The sequence below is a fragment of the Panulirus ornatus genome, chromosome 57, assembly GCF_036320965.1.
Source record: "Panulirus ornatus isolate Po-2019 chromosome 57, ASM3632096v1, whole genome shotgun sequence".
In the NCBI taxonomy this organism is placed as follows: Eukaryota; Metazoa; Arthropoda; class Malacostraca; order Decapoda; family Palinuridae; genus Panulirus; species Panulirus ornatus.
This window is the reverse complement of record NC_092280.1, coordinates 24,884,919-24,912,620: the sequence shown is the minus strand read 5'-3', so window position 1 is coordinate 24,912,620 and position 27,702 is coordinate 24,884,919. Positions and strand designations below refer to the sequence as shown.

The following is a 27,702-nucleotide window of genomic DNA, read 5'->3' as shown; positions in this document are numbered from 1 at the left end:
TTGTTGGTAAGAACATTATGCAGGAGCATTAGGTAGAAGAACTCAGTAGGAACATTAGGTAGGAGCCTCTACAAACAGTGCCCTGGAGTTGCACTCTTCCAGTTACCCATCAGGGGTGAGGCACTAAAGGTTAGAGAACTGGTATTGGAGTTCTCTAATTTTGTAGCCTCTGTTGCTGTGTCCACCCCCTCGAGGGAGTTCCAGAAGGGAACAGGTGTCAGAAATATAGATAGATAGATATTCATTATATGTGTCTTTCAGTTTAATAATGTCCTTTTTTTTTCTCAGTTTTACCATATGTAGTAGGAGCTTGGTGATGGTGGCATCAAAATTTGTAGATTTTTCTTTGAGAAAAAGTAGTTTTTTGATAAAATCATTGTTGATGGGCTAGATCAATTTGTATAGTACATATAATAATCATATAATAATCTGTTGTGATAAATTAATAGCACCTTCAGCTGAACTCTTAACTACCATAACATTGTTAGTAAGAATAGCACAGTGGTATTGCCACTTACAGTGTCCACAAAATATCTTGTCTGCCTCCCCATACATTTTCAGAGGTGATGTCCCACTTATATTTTTGTACTTTTTCATCTCTCCTTTGACCTTGATTACCATCTGCAGATATCTGGAATTGGCAAGGTTCTTGAAGTATTCTAGGTCCATAGGGTCTTGATCTGAATGAGGTGAGACTGATGAGGTGTTGCAGGAAGCATCCACCTGATTGTGCATTCTGAGCACCCAGTGTGCCTAGAAATCTCGTGTGTACCCACATTTTCTTGCTTCAAGGTGAGAACTTGGGCTTTCTCCTCCTTTCTCTTGAAGCACAGATGGAAGAAATACAGCATCCAGAAGTGAAATACCCAAAATGAAATGGCAACCTGGAAGAGAAAAGAAAACATTGTTACCTCAATATAGCTGAGGCACATTGAGATGGGATGCTGATGGTTACACCATTAGTAATACTAATTTCAGCAACCAGACAAAAAATTATTTCACCCTGGGAATGTCATAAGCTTGTTTCCTCATTAAACCTTTACTGTGTATCACCTTGAAAGTATATGGGAGTAGACTGTTTTTGCATACGTTACATGTACACATATGACATAACGTCATGGTGTTCATGAAAGTCTTCCTGTCAACAGTCATAGTGAAATTGTTTTACATTTTAATAGTAGTTTCTTACCTTTGCATTCTTTTAATCAAAATTGTTAGTCTTTTCTATTTTGTATGTTCTTGAATGATTCATACTCTCTGTAGTATGTTTTATGGATGAAGGTCAAGAGTTTTTGGATATTCATTTGACTGTATTGATATTACCCCTGGAGAACAGGGGAAAAAGGCCACTGCTCTTGTATCTCTTTAGTGTCATAGAAAGCGTCTAGGAGGGATATGAGTAAGGGGCTAAAAATCGTTTTTTATGTATTTACTCTGTAAAAGGCAAACAGAAGGAACTAAGTGAAGGTTATTCTTCAAAGGCTGTCTTATATTCCTGGTGCTACATTGCTGAAGTTGGAAAAGGGAAACAAGGATATTTTTTTTATATTATACACCTTGATTTGATGCAACAGTATCATTTTACATAGTTGCATTAGAAATGCATTCATTTACCGATAATGCTCAAGAACCCTTTATTATTTGAAGAGGTACACAGGTTTTTTTTTCACCTAATTGGTGTAAGATTATTAAAATTGTCATTAATATCTAATCAGCATTTTTTTGTAATTCATGGTTGTTTACACCATGGTATGATACAAATAATCAGAAATAAAGGATACTCAAAGTTGTGTATGAGTAATAAGCATAGATACTTGGGTTAAAAAAGCTCACAGATACATTAGAGGTGATTAATTCAGACAAGTTCCTCTTATACGAATTATCAGCACTCAGCATCCTGCCTGAGACACCCACCCCATTCAGATGGAAGAAATTACAAATTTGTTACTTAAACATAATCGAACATGGCTTGTTGAAACAGGTGCTAAAGTTGAGATCAACACACCACTGGAGCTTGCTTCATGTGTGTGTTACAAGGTAGGATTTTGAGATTGCCAAATAGGAATTGTGGCAGGTTTTGAAGGAAAGTTTGTGTTTGAGGGACGCATGAAGATATTTCTGCTGTTATCTGCCAGTGATCATCAGCTTTTCCGACTGCTGATTACTTTTTTACTTTACTGTTTGTGATTACCATTTGCGTGTTATGGGGAGACAGTTTTACACTCGTATTGCCCCGTCTCTTAACCTTGTATATATATGTACTGTCTTTTTACTCCTATGTATGCACACACACACACACTAGCCTGTGCTATGTACCCTTTTAATTGACCAACCCTAGGGGAGGATGAACAGCTGGGTGGACTATGGACCAGCTGCCACGACCAAGATTCGAACCTATGAAGGTTTGATCCCAGGCAACCCATGCATGCAGGACGGTCAGTAATTCTAACCACTACACCATAGAGGTCCGTGGGGTAGGAATTAATTTTCCAGAGATGAAGTCTTCATCCCCAGCCCTTTAGGCTACCAAGGGGCAGGGATACTCAGTTTCCTAAGGGTAGACTCACTTACCTTACACGTTTGGAAATTGCTTAGAGGGTGACTTTTCTTTTCCAGTTTTGATAACAAATTTGGTCCAAATTTGGTTCTTTATTTTTGGACATATGAAAATGCTATTCCTTCTTACTGAATAGAATTTCCATGTGGGTTATTCACTGTAATATATTGTAATGCATCATTTCTTTTGTACTTTACATCTGGACTCTCTACATATCCATTCACTTTTCCATCAAGTAACAACCTAAATTGACAAAGGAGATTGAAGAGGCAAAGTTTTAATACATTAACGATTATAGTGGAGCCTCGGAAAACAGTGCGCTAGAGTTGTTTTATGCCAGTGGCATTTTAAGGGTGAGGCTTTAAGGCTAAGAAGCAGCACTGGAGTTTGCCAGTTATGGAGACTCTTGTGCCATGGCCACCCCCTTGAGGGAGTTCTCGAAGGGAATAGGCATTGAAGTTATAGATAGATAGGTAGGTTAACAAGTACTGTAAGCTAAGGTTTATTGACTTGACAATGTCAAAGCTTACTAGAACTCTCTGAAAGACATTTTCACACTCTTTAGTTGGTAATGGATGTTAAATGTTTGATGTTAAAACTGAAAAATTGCTAGGTTTACTAATTCATTTAATTTTTAAAAATTATGTATTAAAAGATGAATTAAAGTGAAGATGAAGAATGAAAAAAATATTGAGTGAAAGTTTTAACAAAAGTTAGGGCAACTGATTTGCTTCCTCCAAGAAATAGGAAACAAAACTGAAAAGGATTAGATTGAGACTGAAAAAAGAATATGTGGCAGATCATTTAGATGTAGTCATAGAAATCATATGAGTAAAGGGCAACCCTTTAATATTTCCTTTGAAGCACTTGCCGAGAAGTATTTTTCTTCTCGTGTTTCTTATGACAAGTGGCTCTTCCCACATGTAAAGCATGGTGGCACAGAGAGAATCAGACAAATATGTTGGTTGCAAACCATTCCACATCTTCAAATGTTGTGGACCCAACAGTAACTTCCACAATGTTTGCTAAATAATTTTGTCATGTAGTAATATGTAATCTTTTAAGAGAAGTCCTGGGTTTCATAAACAAATCCAGATTGTAAATCAATCCACTGGAACCAAGTTTTAATTGTACTTTAAAGTAATGGGTCATTGTAGCATTCTGCCTCAGAAATATTGTATACACATAAGAATATTAATGCATTACCTTTTGTTGCTTCAGGTTTTTCCTGCTATGCAATTAAGCTGTTTTGATATGACTTAACAGCAGTGACTGGTTGGAGCCATACTTAAATTATGTGAAGAGAATTGCCAAGAGTGGATGTGATTGTGATATAACTCATAAGTAATTCCTCACCAAGTTGAGCCATAGCATAACAGGTTTGATGGGAGCAGTTTGAGTGGAAGTAATTCTGCAGATTAGGATATATTGATTTAAACAGAACAGATAATACAAACTGGTGTACATGTAACAACTACACTTCACCCTTATCATAGCGTATCTGTGTTGTATCGAAGAAACGCATTGTGAGAGCAAAGTTATGGACATCATAGACTGTATTGCTAAGCATGGTAACTTAGATCCCTTGGTTTGTGTGTTGATAGCAATATGTAACTAACATATAAATACCAGTATGTATTAACAGCTCTGTGTAATTCGGTAACCATCTTTTGTATGAGGCTGAAGAATGAATTTGCTCAAACTGGTCCCATCAGTGTTTTTATGCTCAGGCTTAAATTGATAAGGAATTAATGCACTGGCCATTATGTTAATTCTTGAAACACCTCACCCATAGGTGTGGTTACCATCAGTGCTATGCAAATTAAAGCAACATTAATTACTTAGCAGGATTGAGATACCCTTCAAATATGCTTCTAATTTGGGGGGTTCCTCCCTGCAAACATGAGTTATATTTTAAATACAGAATAGTATAATACAGTAGTAATAAATTATTCATGTAATGAATGATCCATATAAGTGTTTTTTGACAGGCTTGCGGATGAATGGGTTGCAATGGACCAGCTTGAAGCAACACAGAATGTGCCCCTAGAGCAGCTTTCTCCAGAAGCCAAACAGACAGTTACTCAACTGTGCTATCCAAGTTTAGCACGGCCACAAAAACACAGACGTAAACGCCCCTCATGTCCAAAATCTTTATCTTTAGATATATTTAAAGCAGTGTGATTTTAGGGAAAACTGTAATTTTTTAAAGACAAAAGTTAGGTCTTGATCTCATTCCATTACGGAGTAACACAATGTGTGTGTGTGTGTGGTGTGAGCATTCCCAAGGTGTTGTGTTTGAGGGATGTAGTGCCCACAGTTGGAGCTCAGAATGTTGAACTTATGGATTATATGAATCCAAGTGAATGGACCAAATATTGGACCAAAAATATTCTGTGCAAACTAAAAAAGAAGCATGTATCTGTGTGTACAGTTGCCTATGTATATTTGTAAATAGTGTGAGAGTTGAACAACCAGCATAGTTTGTCCACTGCCAGGAGCTCTTATACTATTACTGTGTCTAAAAAGGTCAAGTGACCAGTGTTAGGATAATGTACATCATTCTTGTGAGCCAACATTGCTGCTCCCATAAAGATTTATGGCATCTTTACTTACCTGAAAATCCTGATGCTTTTTTTATTGTTGTTAGATAATGCAAAATGTATTTATATTAAATACCTGATTTGTAAAGGTTAGTAGTTATAGAGTCCTCTAGACTGATTACTAACAGTAGAATAGCTGCCATTTATCTGTAAAGTGGAGTTGTGATGATGATAGATGGCCACCCAAGAAAACCACCACTGCCAGACATCAGGAACGTCTAAGCCAGACCGGGCCACAAACAACAAAACGGGTGCCCATTATGTCTGTTTGTTTGTCTCGTATGTCTGTAACACGACACATTTTTTTGTCGTAAACTGTATCCTTAATGCTGTACAGCAGATTTGGCTCAGCCAATTTGCAGATAGTGTTTAGGAGGATTGCCAGTTTTTTCCAGTTTTTAAGTTAACTGTTCATGTGTGAATGTTATTATTTTGTTATTTATAAGTCCTCAAAGCTTTGGACTACAGTGGGGTCTGGCTGGAGATAATTCCTAGTATGCCAACACTGCCCATTAAGATAAGATTAATTATTATTTTATTGTATTTTATATTATCTTAATATTTTATTTTCTATTTCTGCCCTCATTTCTCGTATGTCCACTTCATAGGGTTGTCTTAAACATTTTATAACATTAAAGCAACTTGTACCATGTTATGGTAACTGCAGCTAAGGTTCTTATGCCATCTATATATTTTCACTTCAGATTTCTTAAATCTTTGTTGATATGGTTTATTTTCATTGTTTGATTTTATAATTGATATTGAATAATTCTGTCTTTCATAACTCAGTTTCTTGCCCATTTCTTTTGCTTCCTTTACAGAGGGATGGTGAATATTTTTTGCCTCCCATACCCAATATTGGTGCCATATGTATACAAAAATTAGCCCACCCATACCAGTAATATGTTATCCCTCCTTACCAACAGACACACTTCAGATACGCTCAATGTGATCTCTCTGTATGATACAGGGACTTGTAACCCTGTCTCAAATATGTGATGTGGTGGAAGATAATTGCATGCCTCAGTAAGGGACAGAGTCTGAACCATCTTGTGAAAGTTTAAAATGTTGCTCATTAGTGATTATTTGTATAGGTGTTAAAGTCAATTGTTATAGACCTATTGAAATTAAGGTCTACACTTTGATCGAGTGCAAAGTTTAAATTTTAATATGTATCTTAAACCATAGCGAAACCTAGAACTGGCTTTGGCATCTATTTTCTTCTACCTAGCCACAAAATTCATGGTTGGCGAGTTGGCCCTTTGCCAAATCGCACTGTCAAACTAGTCACTATGGGTTGTGTAGGGTTGAGAAAGCAGTGCATAAGTATGATCTTTAAGAAATACTTTGGATTAGATTACTTGAGGAAGAGTTTCACTTCGTGATCAGAAAATGTAAAGGATCTCAGCTGTTGTACCAGGAAGTATAAGAGGGAAATGTGGAAGGTGATAATTTTAATGGCAAATTGCCATGGTAGTAATAGATTTGCACTCTCAGGTTTCTCATGTGATATGTATTACCTCAGCTGTTTTAAATAATCTTTCATTTTTGACAAAAGATGGGCATTTGGTACTGACTGAATCAAACCAATAGATTGCTTTAGGGCTAATTAATGCCAGTGACTAGATTGCTGTAGGCATAATCAGAACTTACTAGGTTCATACTCACACAGTTTATTATTAGAAGCTCTTCCTGATTTAAATTTCACAGTACTGTTAACTGTGTATGTGCTTACCAAATGATACTGTTTTCCAACCCTGCACCCCTCCATTCCCCTGCTCCCCCCAACCTCCCCACCCTGGGACCCTACACTTTCTCCACCATAGTTTTTTAGAATAAATCTCAAGTCTTCAGCTGAATTTGGTTACCAGAGCAAGTGAATTGGTTTCACCTGGTAGTATATTGGAGATTTTGTGCTCAGTATGAAATTGAGAAGTACAAAAATGGAAAACTCTCGAGTAACAAAAATTTTTTTTAAGATTCTTCTGTGTATAAAGTTTATTATGAATTATGTACTAGTTTGATATTTCCAGAAGACTCGCTTTTATAACACAGTACAGAATCTTCAGTACACAAAGGAAAAAAAAAATATAAATATGTATTAAAACATGCATTTTAAAGTCTTTTTCTTATGCTGGCTGTTAAAAATCATCTTGAGAGGTGGAGCATGTGTAGGTTAACCCTTGGTACTCCAGGTATACCCACAGTATTCCCATGTGTTATCATATTCAGTGTTGATTTAAGTAACCCATGGATGGCTGCAGCCTAAGCCATGTGCAAAATGTACATCTGTTTCCCAATTTCAATTCAAGTAATTTTTAACCACTCCTGTAAGGATTTGGTTAAATTATTTATTTATGTACTCCTGTGTCCTTTGCCTTCAGTACAATGTAACTTTAGGCTGTATTCAGAACACAAAATTGTCAACAGACTTATGATTCAATAAGGAATCTAATGTACTGAAAACACAAGTGTCTCACTTTTTAAATATTTAGGTTTCCATTGTGTGAAAAAGGGCTGAGTAACCAGTGTTGAGTGCATTAATTTGTTGCATTGTGAGTATTGGTTGACTTGAGTCTTCTAAATACATCCTTGTTTTGTCTTTGTTAGCTGTTTACCATTTATACAACTGCTGTTATGTTAATTTTTGTACTTTTCTACATTATATATGTGTCCATAGCACAATGGGATACAAGGCAGAGTAAATGGAACTGTTGTCATTATCATGACTTTGAACAGCTATTTGAAGAAGAAAATAGTTATATATAATAAGTCAGGAAAGCAGAGAGCAATGGTCAAATGGTGAATGTGGTTTTGTGTCACAGCATTGATCACTTAAAAATGTACTGCTTGTGGTGCATAAGGCTATGAAGTTGGTGAGGTTGTAATTCCGGGCAGTACGAATTATGAGTGTCAGATTGTCATTTTTTTCCAGAGCTTGGCTCCTTCTGTACTTAGTTGGAGGTTACCATGAAGGTTCTGTGGTATCTTCATATAATATCTGGTAAGGGGAGGAGGTGAAGATGGGGGAGGGATTCATTTGTTCTTTGTTGAGTTACAAGTATGCTGTAATGTTAAGTTCAAAGTTATTTTTTTGCAAAAGTATTACCCATTATGTGCTCAATTTACTTTGATTCTCATAATTACAACAACACAGGCTGTGCTTTCATCTAAATGGCCAGGGATTTGTAACACAAAAGCCATGACTTTTTAGAAAATATCGTATAATGAAATTAGAAATAGAAAAACCCCCCATTTCCAAGTAGCTCTCATCATTGAAAAAGTTTGAGTTGTTGCAGTCTAGGTCCTTTAATTTTATGAAAACTGATGCTCCTCTGGTGACACTGATGTAGTGGTTCATGTACATCGTTTACAGTTTATGGACCTGATGGCCAGCCGCAGTGCTGGACATCACTGGCTGTGGTGTGCTCAGAGCTAGTCACTGTGCTATCCTGGGATCCAGACTGGTATACTATGCAGTAAAAAGAACTATTAATCAATTTTTTACTTTGATAATCCAGAACTCTTATAGTTCTTACCAATGAGCCGAGAGATTATTTATATATGAAAAAGATTGCACAATTATATCAGCCTTTGTTGCTGGCTTAAAAAATTTATTCCTGTGCATTCACACTTGACATTTCCAGGTGCAGGATTCTCAATGGCCATATCTTATACCACCCATGAACTTGCTACATATAGAGAGCCCTGGCCACAGCATATCCAGTGCCTTTCCTCTGCAGTAGGGAACATATCACAGCCTCTTTTGTTCAGTTGAGTCCCTACTCATCATGTAGGGCTGGAGAAAGTGTGATGCATTTGAATTGTGGGTGCTGTAAAATGTATGTAAAATTTCTGTAGGGAAAGTCAGTCTGATTATCTTAGCAAATGCTGCACCTCATGAAACTAAGGCATTGACCTTGATTACATGGGATGGTTGTTGTTAATGATCAGCTGTGTGTAAAGTTTTAGCTTTTACTGCATTTTCGATGCCCTTATCTCAGCACATCAGCGCCCAAAGGTTACTAGTTAAATCATGAGCACATATGAGCCAGTCAGCACCAATTATGTAACTCACAGTTCATGTTCTTTCTCACCAGCTTTATATTAAACTGGTGTTAATACTGTATCAGAGGTATATCATTTCCCAAAGTGGAGATCTCAAGCATTGGATATTTTGCTTTTGTGGTTACTTTTTGTAGAGGGAGTATGTCTTCAGTGTATTTTCCAGATAACTTACTATTATAGTGATACTTGAAACTAGCACTGCCAGTAACAGTCAGGTTATTAAAAATAAGGGTATGTCAGTAACAAGTGTGCCAGCTACAATTACTGCCTACATTTGCAGATGATTAACATTTGTAATGTCATTTCAGTCAGCTCATGGTGCTTGTATATGTGAGGAACTGAGATATCATTCCAGTGTGGAGGCTGCTTTAAAATAAGATCATAAGCCACAGTTATTAACTTTGTTGGAACTCCAACAGATGTAGTTGAAACACCAAATGCATTTTAGCCACTTCAACACTTAAATATGTGAGCTAGCTCCCTGCCTGGGAGGTGTTGTTATGTTCTTGTTTTGAGAGGATTTTTACTGTCGTGGTGCGCTGATGTTGCTCGTGATGTTAATGATCTCTTACACTGATGATTATTGTGAGGCTTGTTGGAGGTTCATCACTGCCAAGGTTAGGAAGCCAATAGTGTACCCACTGCCTTGCATACAAGTGAAACTAATGTTAATATTAATTTATTTTGCTGGACCATGATGTGAGAAGACGCGTGTTCCTTGAGCACAGGGCCGTGGGAGATTACTGCTCTTCTGCCATTACTTCTGCAACATTTTACAATTTTATTAATTCAGTATTAAAAGAAAATTTCCTCATAATAAAAGTCAGTATGTGATCAATATATTATCCATGTAACAACAGAATCCAATTTAATGTTATAAACAATATTGAAGGAAGATAATGAAATATGTAAAGATTGCAGAATGGTGGGAGCATAAACATGAACCTCAGGCGGCCCTGTGAAACAGTGTGTAGAATAAATGTGATAAGAAATCTGCATTTTATTAAAATCCTCTTAAGGTGTCCTGTAATAGCAGTTTTACCTCCCCATTACTCTTTTATATGATTTTTATATTGCCTTTTATCCCTTTCTCTGACACACACTTAAAGCAAGAATCAAAATGGGGAGGAACATTACGGCAGTGATAAAAAAAGTATGAAATGAATAATAAACAATTACTCCTACACCAGGCTCTATGACAGAGTCCTGTTGTTACCAAAGGCCTTTCTCAAGGTTGCAATACTTTCAGAAGCAGAGAAATGTAGATTCCCTTAGTGAAAAGTTCTTTAACAAGACTTGTACTCCCAGTGATACAGCCTTGCCAAAGGTGACTTTTCATATGCAAAGTGACATGTGGAGTACAATAATTAATGATTGTCAAGTATAATAAAAATGGTTTCACTGCATTACACATGACAGCTGGAGAATTCATTTAAGTGGATGTGGCCTTTCTTCAAGTTTCCTGGTGCTACCTTGCTGACACAGGGTGGCTCCAGGAATAGATGAAGGTGAGCAAGTATGAATAGGTGCATGTGTATATGTATGTGTATGTGGATGTATATATGCATGTGTGTATATAAGTGGATGGATCATTCTTTGTAACCTAGCGCTACCTCACTGACGCGGAATCAGTAAGTATGAATAAGTAAGTGTATATATGTATATGTCTGTGTAGGTGTATGTATATGTGTATAGGCATCAATGTATGTATATGTGTATATGAGTCGATGGGCCATTCTTGACCCGTTTCCTGCTACCTTGTTGACGTGGGAAACAGAGATCAATTATAATGAATAAATATTTATTTATTTATTTTGCTTTGTCGCTGTCTCCCACGTTTGCGAGGTAGCGCAAGGAAACAGACGAAAGAAATGGCCCAACCCACCCCCATACACAATGTATATACATACACGTCCACACACACAAATATACATACCTATACATCTCAATGTACACATATATATATACACACACAGACACATACATATATACCCATGCACACAATTCACACTGTCTGCCTTTATTCATTCCCATCGCCACCTCGCCACACATGGAATACCATCCCCCTCCCCCTCATGTGTGCGAAGTAGCACTAGGAAAAGACAACAAAGGCCCCATTTGTTCACACTCAGTCTCTAGCTGTCATGCAATAATGCCCGAAACCACAACTCCCTTTCCACATCCAGGCCCCACACAACTTTCCATGGTTTACCCCAGACGCTTCACATGCCCTGATTCAATCCACTGACAGCACATCAACCCCGGTATACCACATCGATCCAATTCACTCTATTCCTTGCCCGCCTTTCACCCTCCTGCATGTTCAAGCCCCGATCCCACAAAATCTTTTTCACTTCATCTTTCCGCCTCCAATTTGGTCTCCCACTTCTCCTCGTTCCCTCCACCTCCGACACATACATCCTCTTGGTCAATATTTCCTCACTCATTCTCTCCATGTGCCCAAACCATTTCAAAACACCCTCTTCTGCTCTCTCAACCACGCTCTTTTTATTTCCACACATCTCTCTTACCCTTACATTACTTACTCGATCAAACCACCTCACACCACACATTGTCCTCAAATAAATATAATACATAATTTCTGTTTTTCGTATATATTCGCCATTTCCCACATAACGCTAGGTAGCGTTAAGAACAGAGGACTGAGCCTTAAAGGGAATATCCTCACTTGGCCCCCTTCTCTGTTCCTTCTTTTTGAAAATTAAAAATGAGAGGGAGGACTTCCAACCCCCACTCCTTCCCCTTTTAGTTGTCTTTTACGACATGCAGGGAATATGTGGGAAGTATTCTTTCTCCCCTATCCCCAGGGATAAAATTATATATTTTTATTTATATTTATTTATTTGGCTTTGTCGCTGTCTCCCGCATTAGCGAGGTAGCGCAAGGAAACAGATGAAAGAATGGCCCAACCCACCCACATACACATGTATATACATACACGTCCACACACGCAAATATACATACCTATACATCTCAACATTATATATATATATATATATATATATATATATATTCTTTCTTTTTTTTCATACTATTTGCCATTTCCCGCGTTAGCGAGGTAGCGTTAAGAACAGAGAACTGGGCCTTAGAGGGAATATCCTCACCTGACCCCCTTCTCTGTTCCTTCTTTTGGAAAATTAAAAAAAACAAGAAAGGGGAGGATTTCCAGCCACCCGCTCCCTCCCCTTTTAGTCGCCTTCTACGACACGCAGGGAATACGTGGGAAGTATTCTTTCTCCCCTATCCCCAGGGATAATATATATATATATATTTTTTTGTTTTTTTTTGTTTTCAAACTATTCGCCATTTCCCGCATCAGCAAGGTAGCATTAAGAACAGAGGACTGGGCCCCTGAGGGAACATCCTCACCTGGCCCCCTTCTCTGTTCCTTTTTTTGGAAAATTAAAAAAAAAAAAAAAAAAAACGAGGGGAGGATTTCCAGCCCCCCGCTCCCTCCCCTTTTAGTTGCCTTCTACAACACGCAGGGAATACGTGGGAAGTATTCTTTCTCCCCTATCCCCAGGGATTATATATATATATATATATATATATATATATATATATATATATATATATATATATACACACACACACACAGACATATACATATATACACATGTACATAATTCATACTGTCTGCCTTTATTCATTCCCATCGCCACCCTGCCACACATGAAATAACAACCCCCTCCCACCTCATGTGCACGAGGTAGCGCTAGGAAGACAACAAAGGCCCCATTCGTTCACAATCAGTCTCTAGCTGTCATGTAATAATGCACCAAAACCACAGCTCCCTTTCCACATCCAGGCCCCAAAGAACTTTCCGTGGTTTACCCCAAACGCTTCACATGCCCTGGTTCAATCCATTGACAGCACGTTGACCCCGGTATACCACATCATTCCAATTCACTCTATTCCTTGCATGCCTTCCACCCTCCTGCATGTTCAGGCCCCGATCGCTCAAAATCCTTTTCACTCCATCTTTCCACCTCCAATTTGGTCTCCCACTTCTCATTCCTTCCAACTCTGACACATATAACCTCTTTGTCCATCTTTCCTCACTCATTCCCTCCATGTGACCAAACCATTTCAATACACCCTCTTCTGCTCTCTCAACCACACTCTTATTACTACCATACATCTCTCTTACCCTTTCATTACTTAATCAACCACCTCACACCACAAATTTTTCTCAAACATCTAATTTCCAACACAGCCACCCTCCTCTGCACAACCCTATTTATCACCCATGCCTCATAACCATATAACATTGTTGGAACCACTAAAAATATAAATTATTTATTTTTTTTTATTTACTTTGCTTTGTCGCTGTCTCCCGCGTTAGCAAGGTAGCGCAAGGAAACAGACAAAAGAATGGCCCAACCCACCCACATACACATGTATATACATACATGTCCACACACGCAAACATACATACCTATACATCTCAATGTACACATATTTTTTATTATTATTATACTTTGTCGCTGTCTCCCGCATTTGCGAGGTAGCGCAAGGAAACAGACGAAAGAAATGGCCCAACCCCCCCATACACATGTATATACATACGTCCACACACGCAAATATACATACCTACACAGCTTTCCATGGTTTACCCCAGATGCTTCACATGCCTTGATTCCATCCACTGACAGCACGTCAACCCCGGTATACCACATCGCTATAATTCACTCTATTTCTTGCCCTCCTTTCACCCTCCTGCATGTTCAGGCCTCGATCACACAAAATCTTTTTCACTCCATCTTTCCACCTCCAATTTGGTCTCCCTCTTCTCCTCGTTCCCTCCACCTCTGACACATATATCCTCTTGGTCAATCTTTCCTCACTCATTCTCTCCATGTGCCCAAACCACTTCAAAACACCCTCTTCTGCTCTCTCAACCACGCTCTTTTTATTTCCACACATCTCTCTTACCCTTATGTTACTCACTCGATCAAACCACTTCACACCACACATTGTCCTCAAACATCTCATTTCCAGCACATCCATCCTCCTGCGCACAACTCTATCCATAGCCCACGCCTCGCAACCATACAACATTGTTGGAACCACTATTCCTTCAAACATACCCATTTTTGCTTTCCGAGATAATGTTCTCGACTTCCACACATTCTTCAAGGCCCCCAGAATTTTCGCCCCCTTCCCCACCCTATGATCCACTTCCGCTTCCATGGTTCCATCCGCTGCCAGATCCACTCCCAGATATCTAAAACACTTCACTTCCTCCAGTTTTTCTCCATTCAAACTCACCTCCCAATTGACTTGACCCTCAACCCTACTGTACCTAATAACCTTGCTCTTATTCACATTTACTCTTAACTTTCTTCTTCCACACACTTTACCAAACTCAGTCACCAGCTTCTGCAGTTTCTCACATGAATCAGCCACCAGCGCTGTATCATCAGCGAACAACAACTGACTCACTTCCCAAGCTCTCTCATCCCCAACAGACTTCATACTTGCCCCTCTTTCCAAAACTCTTGCATTTACCTCCCTAACAACCCCATCCATAAACAAATTAAACAACCATGGAGACATCACACACCCCTGCCGCAAACCTACATTCACTGAGAACCAATCACTTTCCTCTCTTCCTACACGTACACATGCCTTACATCCTCGATAAAAACTTTTCACTGCTTCTAACAACTTGCCTCCCACACCATATATTCTTAATACCTTCCACAGAGCATCTCTATCAACTCTATCATATGCCTTCTCCAGATCCATAAATGCTACATACAAATCCATTTGCTTTTCTAAGTATTTCTCACATACATTCTTCAAAGCAAACACCTGATCCACACATCCTCTACCACTTCTGAAACCACACTGCTCTTCCCCAATCTGATGCTCTGTACATGCCTTCACCCTCTCAATCAATACCCTCCCATATAATTTACCAGGAATACTCAACAAACTTATACCTCTGTAATTTGAGCACTCACTCTTATCCCCTTTGCCTTTGTACAATGGCACTATGCACGCATTCCGCCAATCCTCAGGCACCTCACCATGAGTCTTTTTTTTTTTTTTTTTTCAAACTATTCGCCATTTCCCGCGTTAGCGAGGTAGCGCTAAGAACAGAGGACTGGGCCATTGAGGGAATATCTTCACCTGGCCCCCTTCTCTGTTCCTTCTTTTGGAAAATTAAAAAAAAAAAAAAAAAAAAATTGAGAGGGGAGGATTTCCAGCCCCCCGCTCCCTCCCCTTTTAGTCGCCTTCTACGACACGCAGGGAATACGTGGGAAGTATTCTTTCTCCCCCATCCCCAGGGTCATACATACATTAAATAACCTTACCAACCAGTCAACAATACAGTCACCTCCTTTTTTATTAAATTCCACTGCAATACCATCCAAACCTGCTGCCTTGCCGGCTTTCATCTTCCGCAAAGCTTTCACTACCTCTTCTCTGTTTACCAAATCATTTTCCCTAACCCTCTCACTTTGCACACCACCTCGACCAAAACACCCTATATCTGCCACTCTATCATCAAACACATTCAACAAACCTTCAAAATACTCACTCCATCTCCTTCTCACATCACCACTACTTGTTATCACTTCCCCATTTACGCCCTTCACTGAAGTTCCCATTTGCTCCCTTGTCTTACGCACCCTATTTACCTCCTTCCAGAACATCTTTTTATTCTCCCTAAAATTTACTGATAGTCTCTCACCCCAACTCTCATTTGCCCTTTTTTTCACCTCTTGCACCTTTCTCTTGACCTCCTGTCTCTTTCTTTTATACTTCTCCCACTCAATTGCATTTTTTCCCTGCAAAAATCGTCCAAATGCCTCTCTCTTCTCTTTCACTAATACTCTTACTTCTTCATCCCACCACTCACTACCCTTTCTAAACAGCCCCACCTCCCACTCTTCTCATGCCACAAGCATCTTTTGCGCAATCCATCACTGATTCCCTAAATACATCCCATTCCTCCCCCACTCCCCTTACTTCCATTGTTCTCACCTTTTTCCATTCTGTACACAGTCTCTCCTGGTACTTCCCCACACAGGTCTCCTTCCCAAGCTCACTTACTCTCACCACCTTCTTCACCCCAACATTCACTCCTCTTTTCTGAAAACCCATACTAATCTTCACCTTAGCCTCCACAAGATAATGATCAGACATCCCTCCAGTTGCACCTCTCAGCACATTAACATCCAAAAGTCTCTCTTTCGCACGCCTGTCAATTAACACGTAATCCAATAACGCTCTCTGGCCATCTCTCCTACTTACATAAGTATACTTATGTATATCTCGCTTTTTAAACCAGGTATTCCCAATCATCAGTCCTTTTTCAGCACATAAATCTACAAGCTCTTCACCATTTCCATTTACAACACTGAACACCCCATGCATACCAATTATTCCCTCAACTGCCACATTACTCACCTTTGCATTCAAATCACCCATCACTATAACCCGGTCTCGTGCATCAAAACCGCTAACACACTCATTTAGCTGGGGATAGGGGAGAAAGAATACTTCCCACGTATTCCCTGCGTGTCGTAGAAGGCGACTAAAAGGGGAGGGAGCGGGGGGCTGGCAATCCTCCCCTCTCATTATTTTTTTTTAATTTTCCAAAAGAAGGAACAGAGAAGGGGGCCAGGTGAGGGTATTCCCTCAAAGGCCCAATTCTCTGTTCTTAACGCTACCTCGCAAACGCGGGAAATGGCGAATAGTTTGAAAGAAAGAAATATATATATATATATATATATATATATATATATATATATATATATATATATATATATATATATATATATATATATATATCTTCCTTTCATGCATTTGCCATTCCCTGCATCAGCAAGGTAGTGTTAAGAACAGAGGACTGAGTCTAAGAGGGAAAAGCCTCACTTGGCCCCTTTCTCTGCTCCTTACGTTGGAAAAAGTCAAAAGTGGAGGGGAGGATTTCCCGCTCCCTGCTCCTTCCCCTTTTAGTCGCCTTTTGTGACACGCAGGGAATAGGTGGGAAGTATTCTTTCTCCCTTATCCCTAAGGATAATATATACATATAATCATTATTTTATGTGTGGTGGGGAGGCGACAAGAATGGATGAAGGCAGCAAGGATGAACATATACATGTGTATATATGTATATGTCTGTGTATGTATATGTTGAAATGTATAGGTATGTATATGTGCATGTGTGGACATTTATGTATATACATATGTATGAGAGTGGGTTGGGCCATTCTTTCTTTTGTTTCCTTGCGCTACCTCGCTAATGCAGGAAATGGCGATTAAGTATAATAAAATATTTTTAATATACTTGATTGCCGTTTCCCACATCAGCGAGGTAGTGCCAGGAAACAAACAAACAAAGAATGGCCCATCCACTCATATACACATATATATACATAAATGCCCATACACACATGTATACCTACATATATCAACATATACACTATACATCCAAACACATACATATTCATACTTGCTTGCCTTCATCCATTGCTGTCACTACCCCTCCCACTTTTTTCTCATGCTTGCATTTGTGAGGTAGCACAGGAACTAATAAAGAAAGGCCTAATTTGCTCGCATCAGTTCTTAAGCTGTCATTGTGAAATGTGCTGAAACCACAGACCCCTGTCCACAAACAAGCCCCATAGACCTTTCCCTGGCTGCTTCAAATGCCCTGGTTCAGTCCAATGTGCACACCTTTCACCGTCCTGTATGTACAAGCACTGAGCACTTAAAATCTTTTCATTGCACCCTTTTATCTACGATTTGGTCTCCCTATTCCTCTTGTCCCCTCCCCTTCTGACACATGCATACAGCATTGCAATCTCTCTTCTCACATTCCTCAGTGTTCCCAGACCCTTCACCAACTCAATGGCTACTCCACTTCCATGGTTCCATTTGCTGTCACGTTAACTCCCAGGTGATTAGTAAACCCTACTTCCTCCAAGTTTTCTCCATTCAAACTCACACCCAACTAACCTGTTTCTCTGCACTGTCAAATTTAATAACTTTCCTTGATTCACATGTACTCACAACTTGATCCTTTAATAGACATTTGGTAACTCCTAGATTCGGACACAAACTTCAAACAGTTTCTCATTTGAATCTGCCACCAGTGCCTTGTCATCAGGAAACAACAAATGGCACACATCCAGGCCCCCCTCATTCCTTAAAGATTGCATCTCACCCCTCTCTCCAGGACTATTGCATTTACCTCCCTCGCCACTCCAAATGTAAAGAAATTATACAGCAATGGGGACATCACACACCCCTGCTGTTGACCCACCTTCACTCGGAACTACTCACCCTCCTCTGTACCCACTTAAACGCCCATCCTGCTTTCTTGATAAGAACTCCTCATTGCTTCTATCAGATGTATTGTACGTCAATTTTGTTGTGGACTTCGAACTCTGTCTTCCTGGTAGTTTGCGTCAATTGTCTTCCTGGAAGTTTGTGTCAATAAAAGAACTGAATTAGATTTCCTCTGACACCATATATTCATAAAACCTTCTGCAAACTTTCTCTTAGCAACCTTACTATATACTTTCTCCAGATTCATACAGATCCTTCTGTTTCTCTTTAAGTATTTCTCAGAAATATTCTTCTGGGCAAAAACTTTAACACATCCTGTACCACCCATGAAACCACATTGTACCTCTGTGTATGCCACCTCTCTCTCATACAACTTACCAGCTACACTTAACCAACTTATATTTCTATAGAAATGTATGTGTGTGTATATATATATATATATATATATATATATATTTTATTTATTTATTTTGCTTTGTCGCTGTCTCCTGCGTTTGCGAGGTAGTGCAAGGAAACAGACGAAAGAAAATGGCCCAACCCACCCCCATACACATGTATATACATACACGTCCACACACGCAAATATACATACCTATACATCTCAATGTACACATACATATACACACACAGACACATACATATATACCCATGCACACAATTCACACTGTCTGCCTTTATTCATTCCCATCACCACCTCGCCACACATGGAATACCATCCCTCTCCCCCCTCATGTGTGCTAGGTAGCACTAGGAAAAGACAACAAAGGCCCCATTCGTTCACAATCAGTCTCTAGCTGTCATGCAATAATGCCCGAAACCACAGCTCCCTTTCCACATCCAGGCCCCACACCACTTTCCATGGTTTACCCCAGATGCTTCACATGCCCTGATTCAATCCACTGACAGCACGTCAATCCCCGTATACCACATTGATCCAAGTCACTCTATTCCTTGCCCGCCTTTCACCCTCCTGCATGTTCAGGCCCCAATCACTCAAAATCTTTTTCACTCCATCTTTCCACCTCCAATTTGGTCTCCCACTTCTCCTCGTTCCTTCCACCTCCGACACATATATCCTCTTGGTCAATCTTTCCTCACTCATTCTCTCCATGTGCCCAAACCATTTCAAAACACCCTCTTCTGCTCTCTCAACCACGCTCTTTTTATTTCCACACATCTCTCTTACCCTTACATTACTTACTCGATCAAACCACCTCACACCACACATTGTCCTCAAACATCTCATTTCCAGCACATCCACCCTCCTGCGCACAACTCTATCCATAGCCCACGTCTCGCAACCATACAACATTGCTGGAACCACTATTCCTTCAAACATACCCATTTTTGCTTTCCGAGATAATGTTCTCGACTTCCACACATTCTTCAAGGCTCCCAGGATTTTCGCCCCCTCCCCCACCCTATGATTCACTTCCACTTCCATGGTTCCATCCGCTGCCAGATCCACTCCCAGATATCTAAAACACTTTACTTCCTCCAGTTTTGCTCCATTCAAACTTACCTCCCAATTGACTTGACCCTCAACCCTACTGTACCTAATAACCTTGCTCTTATTCACATTTACTCTTAACTTTCTTCTTTCACACACTTTACCAAACTCAGTCACCAGCTTCTGCAGTTTCTCACATGAATCAGCCACCAGCGCTGTATCATCAGCGAACAACAACTGACTCACTTCCCAAGCTCTCTCATCCACAACAGACTTCATACTTGTCCCTCTTTCCAAAACTCTTGCATTCACCTCCCTAACAACCCCATCCATAAACAAATTAAACAACCATGGAGACATCACACACCCCTGCCGCAAACCTACATTCACTGAGAACCAATCACTTTCCTCTCTTCCTACACGTACACATGCCTTACATCCTCGATAAAAACTTTTCACTGCTTCTAACAACTTGCCTCCCACACCATATATTTTTAATACCTTCCACAGAGCATCTCTATCAACTCTATCATATGCCTTCTCCAGATCCATAAATGCTACATACAGATCCATTTGCTTTTCTAAGTATTTCTCACATACATTCTTCAAAGCAAACACCTGATCCACACATCCTCTACCACTTCTGAAACCACACTGCTCTTCCCCAGTCTGATGCTCTGTACATGCCTTCACTTCACCCTCTCAATCAATACCCTCCCATATAATTTACCAGGAATACTCAACAAACTTATACCTCTGTAATTTGAGCACTCACTCTTATCCCCTTTGCCTTTGTACAATGGACTATGCACGCATTCCGCCAATCCTCAGGCACCTCACCATGAGTCATACATACATTAAATAACCTTACCAACCAGTCAACAATACAGTCACCCCCTTTTTTAGTAGATGCCACCGCAATACCATCCAAACCTGCTGCCTTGCCGGCTTTCATCTTCCACAAAGCTTTTACTACCTCTTCTATATATATATATATATATATATATATATATATATATATATATATATATTATCCCTGGGGATAGGGGAGAAAGAATACTTCCCACGTATTCCCTGCGTGTCGTAGAAGGCGACGAAAAGGGGAGGGAGCGGGGGGCTGGAAATCCTCCCCTCTCGTTTTTTTTTTAATTTTTCCTAAAGAAGGAACAGAGAACGAGGCCAGGTGAGGATATTCTCTCAGAGGCCCAGTCCTCTGTTCTTAACGCTACCTTGCTAACGCGGGAAATGGCGAATAGTATGAAAGAAAGAAAGATATATATATATATATATATATATATATATATATATATATATATATATATATATATATATATTTTTGTTTTTTTTGCTTTGTCGGTCTCCCGCGTTTGCGAGGTAGCGCAAGGAAACAGACGAAACAAATGGCCCAACCCACCCCCATACACATGTATATACATACGTCCACACACGCAAATATACATACCTACACAGCTTTCCATGGTTTACCCCAGACGCTTCACATGCCCTGATTCAACCCACTGACAGAACGTCAACCCCGGTATACCACATCGATCCAATTCACTCTATTCCTTGCCCTCCTTTCACCCTCCTGCATGTTCAGGCCCCGATCACACAAAATCTTTTTCACTCCATCTTTCCACCTCCAATTTGGTCTCCCACTTCTCCTCATTCCCTCCACCTCCGACACATATATCCTCTTGGTCAATCTTTCCTCACTCATTCTCTCCATGTGCCCAAACCATTTCAAAACACCCTCTTCTGCTCTCTCAACCACGCTCTTTTTATTTCCACACATCTCTCTTACCCTTACGTTACTTACTCGATCAAACCACCTCACACCACACATTGTCCTCAAACATCTCATTTCCAGCACATCCATCCTCCTGCGCACAACTCTATCCATAGCCCACGCCTCGCGACCATACAACATTGATGGAACCACTATTCCTTCAAACATACCCATTTATGCTTTCCGAGATAATGTTCTCGACTTCCACACATTCTTCAAGGCTCCCAGAATTTTCGCCCCCTCCCCCACCCTATGATCCACCTCTGCTTCCATGGTTCCATCCGCTGCCAGATCCACTCCCAGATATCTAAAACACTTTACTTCCTCCAGTTTTTCTCCATTCAAACTTACCTCCCTACTGACTTGACCCTCAACCCTACTGTACCTAATAACCTTGCTCTTATTCACATTTACTCTTAACTTTCTTCTTTCACACACTTTACCAAACTCAGTCACCAGCTTCTGCAGTTTCTCACATGAATCAGCCACCAGCGCTGTATCATCAGCGAACAACAACTGACTCACTTCCCAAGCTCTCTCATCCACAACAGACTTCATACTTGCCCCTCTTTCCAAAACTCTTGCATTCACCTCCCTAACAACCCCATCCATAAACAAATTAAACAACCATGGAGACATCACACACCCCTGCCGCAAACCTACATTCACTGAGAACCAATCACTTTCCTCTCTTCCTACACGTACACATGCCTTACATCCTCGATAAAAACTTTTCACTGCTTCTAACAACTTGCCTCCCACACCATATATTCTTAATACCTTCCACAGAGCATCTCTATCAACTCTATCATATGCCTTCCCCAGATCCATAAATGCTACATACAAATCCATTTGCTTTTCTAAGTATTTCTCACATACATTCTTCAAAGCAAACACCTGATCCACACATCCTCTACCACTTCTGAAACCACACTGCTCTTCCCCACTACCACTTCTGAAACCACACTGCTCTTCCCCAATCTGATGCTCTGTACATGCCTTCACCCTCTCAGTCAATACCCTCCCATATAATTTACCAGGAATACTCAACAAACTTATACCTCTGTAATTTGAGCACTCACTCTTAACCCCTTTGCCTTTGTACAATGGCACTATGCACGCATTCTGCCAATCCTCAGGCACCTCACCATGAGTCATACATACATTAAATAACCTTACCAACCAGTCAATAATACAGTCACCCCCTTTTTTAATAAATTCCACTGCAATACTATCCAAACCTGCTGCCTTGCCGGCTTTCATCTTCCGCAAAGCTTTTACTACCTCTTCTCTGTTTACCAAATCATTTTCCCTAACCCTCTCACTTTGCACACCACCTCGACCAAAACACCCTATATCTGCCACTCTATCATCAAACACATTCAACAAACCTTCAAAATACTCACTCCATCTCCTCACATCACCACTACTTGTTATCACCTCCCCATTTGCGCCCTTCACTGCAGTTCCCATTTGCTCCCTTGTCTTACGCACTTTATTTACCTCCTTCCAGAACATCTTTTTATATTTTATTTTTATTATACTTTGTCGCTGTCTCCCGCGTTTGCGAGGTAGCGCAAGGAAACAGACGAAACAAATGGCCCAACCCCCCCCCCATACACATGTATATACATACGTCCACACACGCAAATATACATACCTACACAGCTTTCCATGGTTTACCCCAGACGCTTCACATGCCTTGATTCAATCCACTGACAGCACGTCAACCCCGGTATACCACATCGCTCCAATTCACTCTATTCCTTGCCCTCCTTTCACCCTCCTGCATGTTCAGGCCCCGATCACACAAAATCTTTTTCACTCCATCTTTCCACCTCCAATTTGGTCTCCCTCTTCTCCTTGTTCCCTCCACCTCCAACACATATATCCTCTTGGTCAATCTTTCCTCACTCATTCTCTCCATGTGCCCAAACCACTTCAAAACACCCTCTTCTGCTCTCTCAACCACGCTCTTTTTATTTCCACACATCTCTCTTACCCTTACGTTACTCACTCGATCAAACCACCTCACACCACACATTGTCCTCAAACATCTCATTTCCAGCACATCCATCCTCCTGCGCACAACTCTATCCATAGCCCACGCCTCGCAACCATACAATATTGTTGGAACCACTATTCCTTCAAACATACCCATTTTTGCTTTCCGAGATAATGTTCTCAACTTCCACACATTCTTCAAGGCTCCCAGAATTTTCGCCCCCTCCCCCACCCTATGATCCACTTCCGCTTCCATGGTTCCATCCGCTGCCAGATCCACTCCCAGATATCTAAAACACTTTACTTCCTCCAGTTTTTCTCCATTCAAACTTACCTCCCAACTGACTTGACCCTCAACCCTACTGTACCTAATAACCTTGCTCTTATTCACATTTACTCTTAACTTTCTTCTTTCACACACTTTACCAAACTCAGTCACCAGCTTCTGCAGTTTCTCACATGAATCAGCCACCAGCGCTGTATCATCAGCGAACAACAACTGACTCACTTCCCAAGCTCTCTCATCCCCAACAGACTTCATACTTGCCCCTCTTTCCAAAACTCTTGCATTCACCTCCCTAACAACCCCATCCATAAACAAATTAAACAACCATGGAGACATCACACACCCCTGCCGCAAACCTACATTCACTGAGAACCAATCACTTTCCTCTCTTCCTACACGTACACATGCCTTACATCCTCGATAAAAACTTCTCACTGCTTCTAATAACTTTCCTCCCACACCATATATTCTTAATACCTTATTTTGCTTTGTCGCTGTCTCCCGCATTTGTGAGGCAGCGCAAGGAAACAGACAAAAGAAATGGCCCAACCCACCCCCATACACATGTATATACATACACGTCCACACACGCAAATATACATACCCATACATCTCAATGTACACATATATATACACTCACAGACACATACATATATATACATGCACAAAATTCACACTGTCTGCCTTTATTCATTCCCATCGCCACCTCACCACACATGGAATAACATCCCCCTCCCCCCTCATGTGTGTGAGGTAGCACTAGGAAAAGACAACAAAGGCCCCATTCGTTTACACTCAGTCTCTAGCTGTCATGCAATAATGCCCGAACCACAGCTCCCTTTCCACATCCAGGCCCCACACAACTTTCCATGGTTTACCCCAGACGCTTCACATGCCCTGATTCAATCCATTGACAGCACGTCGACCACGGTATACCACATCGATCCAATTCACTCTATTCCTTGCCAGCCTTTCACCCTCCTGCATGTTCAGGCCCCGATCACTCAAAATCTTTTTCACTCCATCTTTCCCCTCCAAATTGGTCTCCCACTTCTCCTCGTTCCCTCCACCTCCAACACATATATCCTCTTGGTCAATCTTTCCTCACTCATTCTCTCCATGTGCCCAAAACCATTTCAAAACACCCTCTTCGGCTCTCTCAAACCACACTCTTTTTATTTCCACATATCTCTCACCCTTACATTACTTACTCGATCAAACACCTCACACCACATATTGTCCTCAAACATCTCATTTCCGCACATCTACCCTCCTGCACACAACTCTATCCATAGCCCCATAGCACCTCCAATTTGGGTCTCCCACTTCTCTTCGTTCCCTCCACCTATGACAACATATCCTCTTTGTCAACCTTTCCTCACTCATTCTCTCCATGTGACCAAACCATTTCCATACACCTTCTTCTGCTCTCTCAACCACACTTTTTCTTATCTTATCTTATATCTTTTTTTTTCATACATATTCACCATTTCCTGCATCAGGAGGTTAGCATTAAGAACAGAGAACTAAGCCTAAGAGGAATATCCTCAATTGGCCCCTTTCTCTGTTCCTTCTTTTGGAAAGTTAAAGATGGGAATGGTGAATATGTATATAAAATATTTATATATATTATATATACTTTATATATATATATATATATATATATATATATATATATATATATTATATATATATATATATTTATATGTAAGTTTGCGGCAGGGGTGTGTGATATCTCCATGGTTGTTTAAGGGGCATGCAAGGAATAGAGTGTAAATGGAACGATGAGGTATTCCGGGGTTGACGTGCCATCACTGGGACTAAACCAGGGCATGTGAAATTATGGAGTAAACCATGGAAAGGTCTGTGGGGCCTGGACTTGGATAGGGAGCTGTGGTTTCGGTGCATTAAACATGAGAGCTAGAGACAAGTGGCCTTTTTTGTCCATTTTCCTGGTACAACCTTGCTGAAGCAGGGTTAGCAATGCTATTTCCTGTGGGGCAGGGTAATGCCAGGAATGAATATGTACATGTGTACATATTCACACGTTTAGGTGCATGGGTTGGCGTTTATGCATATATTTGTATATAAGAGTGGATGGGCCATTCTTCATCTGTTTCCTGGCGCAACCTTGCTGATGCAGGAAACGGCAATCCAGTAAGTTTTCACCAGGAAACAGATGAAGAATGGCCCATCCACTTCTTCTTGGGGCTGTGGTCATGCGCCTGTACCTGCTAAACCTTCAGGTCCATCTGGATCATAAGGTCATGCTCCTGGAGAAGCTCTTGTTCAAAGAGTATTTCGCCAGGGACCTCCTCCACCATCTGCCTCTGGTGGGAAGGATCGTCCATGGGCCCCTGCAACTGCAGGTGCACGATGGCATCGACATGGGCTCCGTGTTTTTCAAAGTGCCGGTGCTGCAGAATGCCCTGACCTTCGTCCACACCTACCACTGGCGCAACCGCTTGACGATGCAGCTGGTCTCCCCGTTCTCGGAGATCTCCATCTGGGTGCTCCTGTGCATCTTGGGCGGGTACTACATGGCTGTTGTGGTATTCATCTTCTCGTTTTCTTTCTGGGTGTGCATGTGGGCGTAGGACCACACCTCCGGTGGCCTCACAATGCTGAAGCTCTGCTGGCAGGAAGATGATCCTACTAGCAGCAACATGTCTTCTGAGGGAACTCGCTGGAGACATCCTCCAGCCACCTTGTAGCCGTCAACCTGCGCCACTCTAGCAACAACACCTGCGGGACCCATCAGGAAGATTGCACCCTCCGGGAGAGTCTTGCACAGATCGCAAAGCCCTCTGTATCCGAGTCTACATCAACTTCTTCCTTCGGCTGGAGTATGATTCGGAGACTTCAGAGGCACGAGGGCTGTTCCTCATCGTCAACACAAACATGCCTCTGTGCCATAAAACTTTGTAAGAACTGTATTCAGAGGCGTGCTCAAGTTGTGGACATTACGTCCTCTGGGCAAGCTGCCTTGGTACAGTACTTACAGGGAACAGTGCACGACTACATGGTGAAATATGGGGTTAAACCAACCGATGAACAACAAACAAATCATCATACCCTTAGCATAAGTGATGGCTAGTGACCCTGGTCTGTTGATTTATTTTCTTTTACTATTGATAAAAGAAAACAAAAAATGGAGCGGAAGGCTGGAAATCCTCCCCTTTCTTTCTTTAATTTTCCAAAAGAGGAACAGAGAAGGGAGCCAAGTGAGGATATTCCCTCAAAGGCTCAGTCCTCTGTTCTTAATGCTACCTCACTAATGCTGGAAATGGTGAATAGTATAAAAAAAAAAAAAAAAAAAAAAAATATATATATATATATATATATATATATATATATATATATATATATATATAATCATTATTTTATGTGTGGTGGGGAGGCGACAAGAATGGATGAAGGCAGCAAGGATGAACATATACATGTGTATATATGTATATGTCTGTGTATGTATATGTTGAAATGTATAGGTATGTATATGTGCATGTGTGGACATTTATGTATATACATATGTATGAGGGTGGGTTGGGCCATTCTTTCTTTTGTTTCCTTGCGCTACCTTGCTAATGCAGGAAATGGCGATTAAGTATAATAAAA

The 27,702-nt window shown here is 40.6% G+C and overlaps 2 protein-coding genes across 5 annotated transcripts in view; one reads left to right on the top strand and one right to left on the bottom strand.

Moving 5' to 3' along the window:
* jing (AE binding protein 2 jing) overlaps positions 1–10,220 on the top strand; it is a 420,486-nt gene extending 410,266 nt beyond the window's left edge. For all 4 annotated transcript variants that reach the window (XM_071694777.1, XM_071694773.1, XM_071694772.1 and 1 more), the window contains one exon: positions 4,549–10,220. In XM_071694777.1, coding sequence (XP_071550878.1) covers positions 4,549–4,741 — 193 coding nt within the window. In that variant the 3' untranslated portion in view covers positions 4,742–10,220. The remainder of the gene's footprint in view (positions 1–4,548) is intronic.
* LOC139766310 (uncharacterized) lies at positions 162–27,411 on the bottom strand. The gene is made up of 3 exons (XM_071694778.1): positions 26,319–27,411; positions 18,553–18,689; positions 162–884 (listed from the first exon to the last, which is right to left on the bottom strand). The coding sequence occupies exon 1, from the start codon at positions 26,781–26,783 to the stop codon at positions 26,322–26,324; it is 462 nt and encodes a 153-aa protein (XP_071550879.1). The 5' UTR covers positions 26,784–27,411; the 3' UTR covers positions 162–884; positions 18,553–18,689; positions 26,319–26,321.
* Positions 27,412–27,702: the final 291 nt, after the last annotated feature.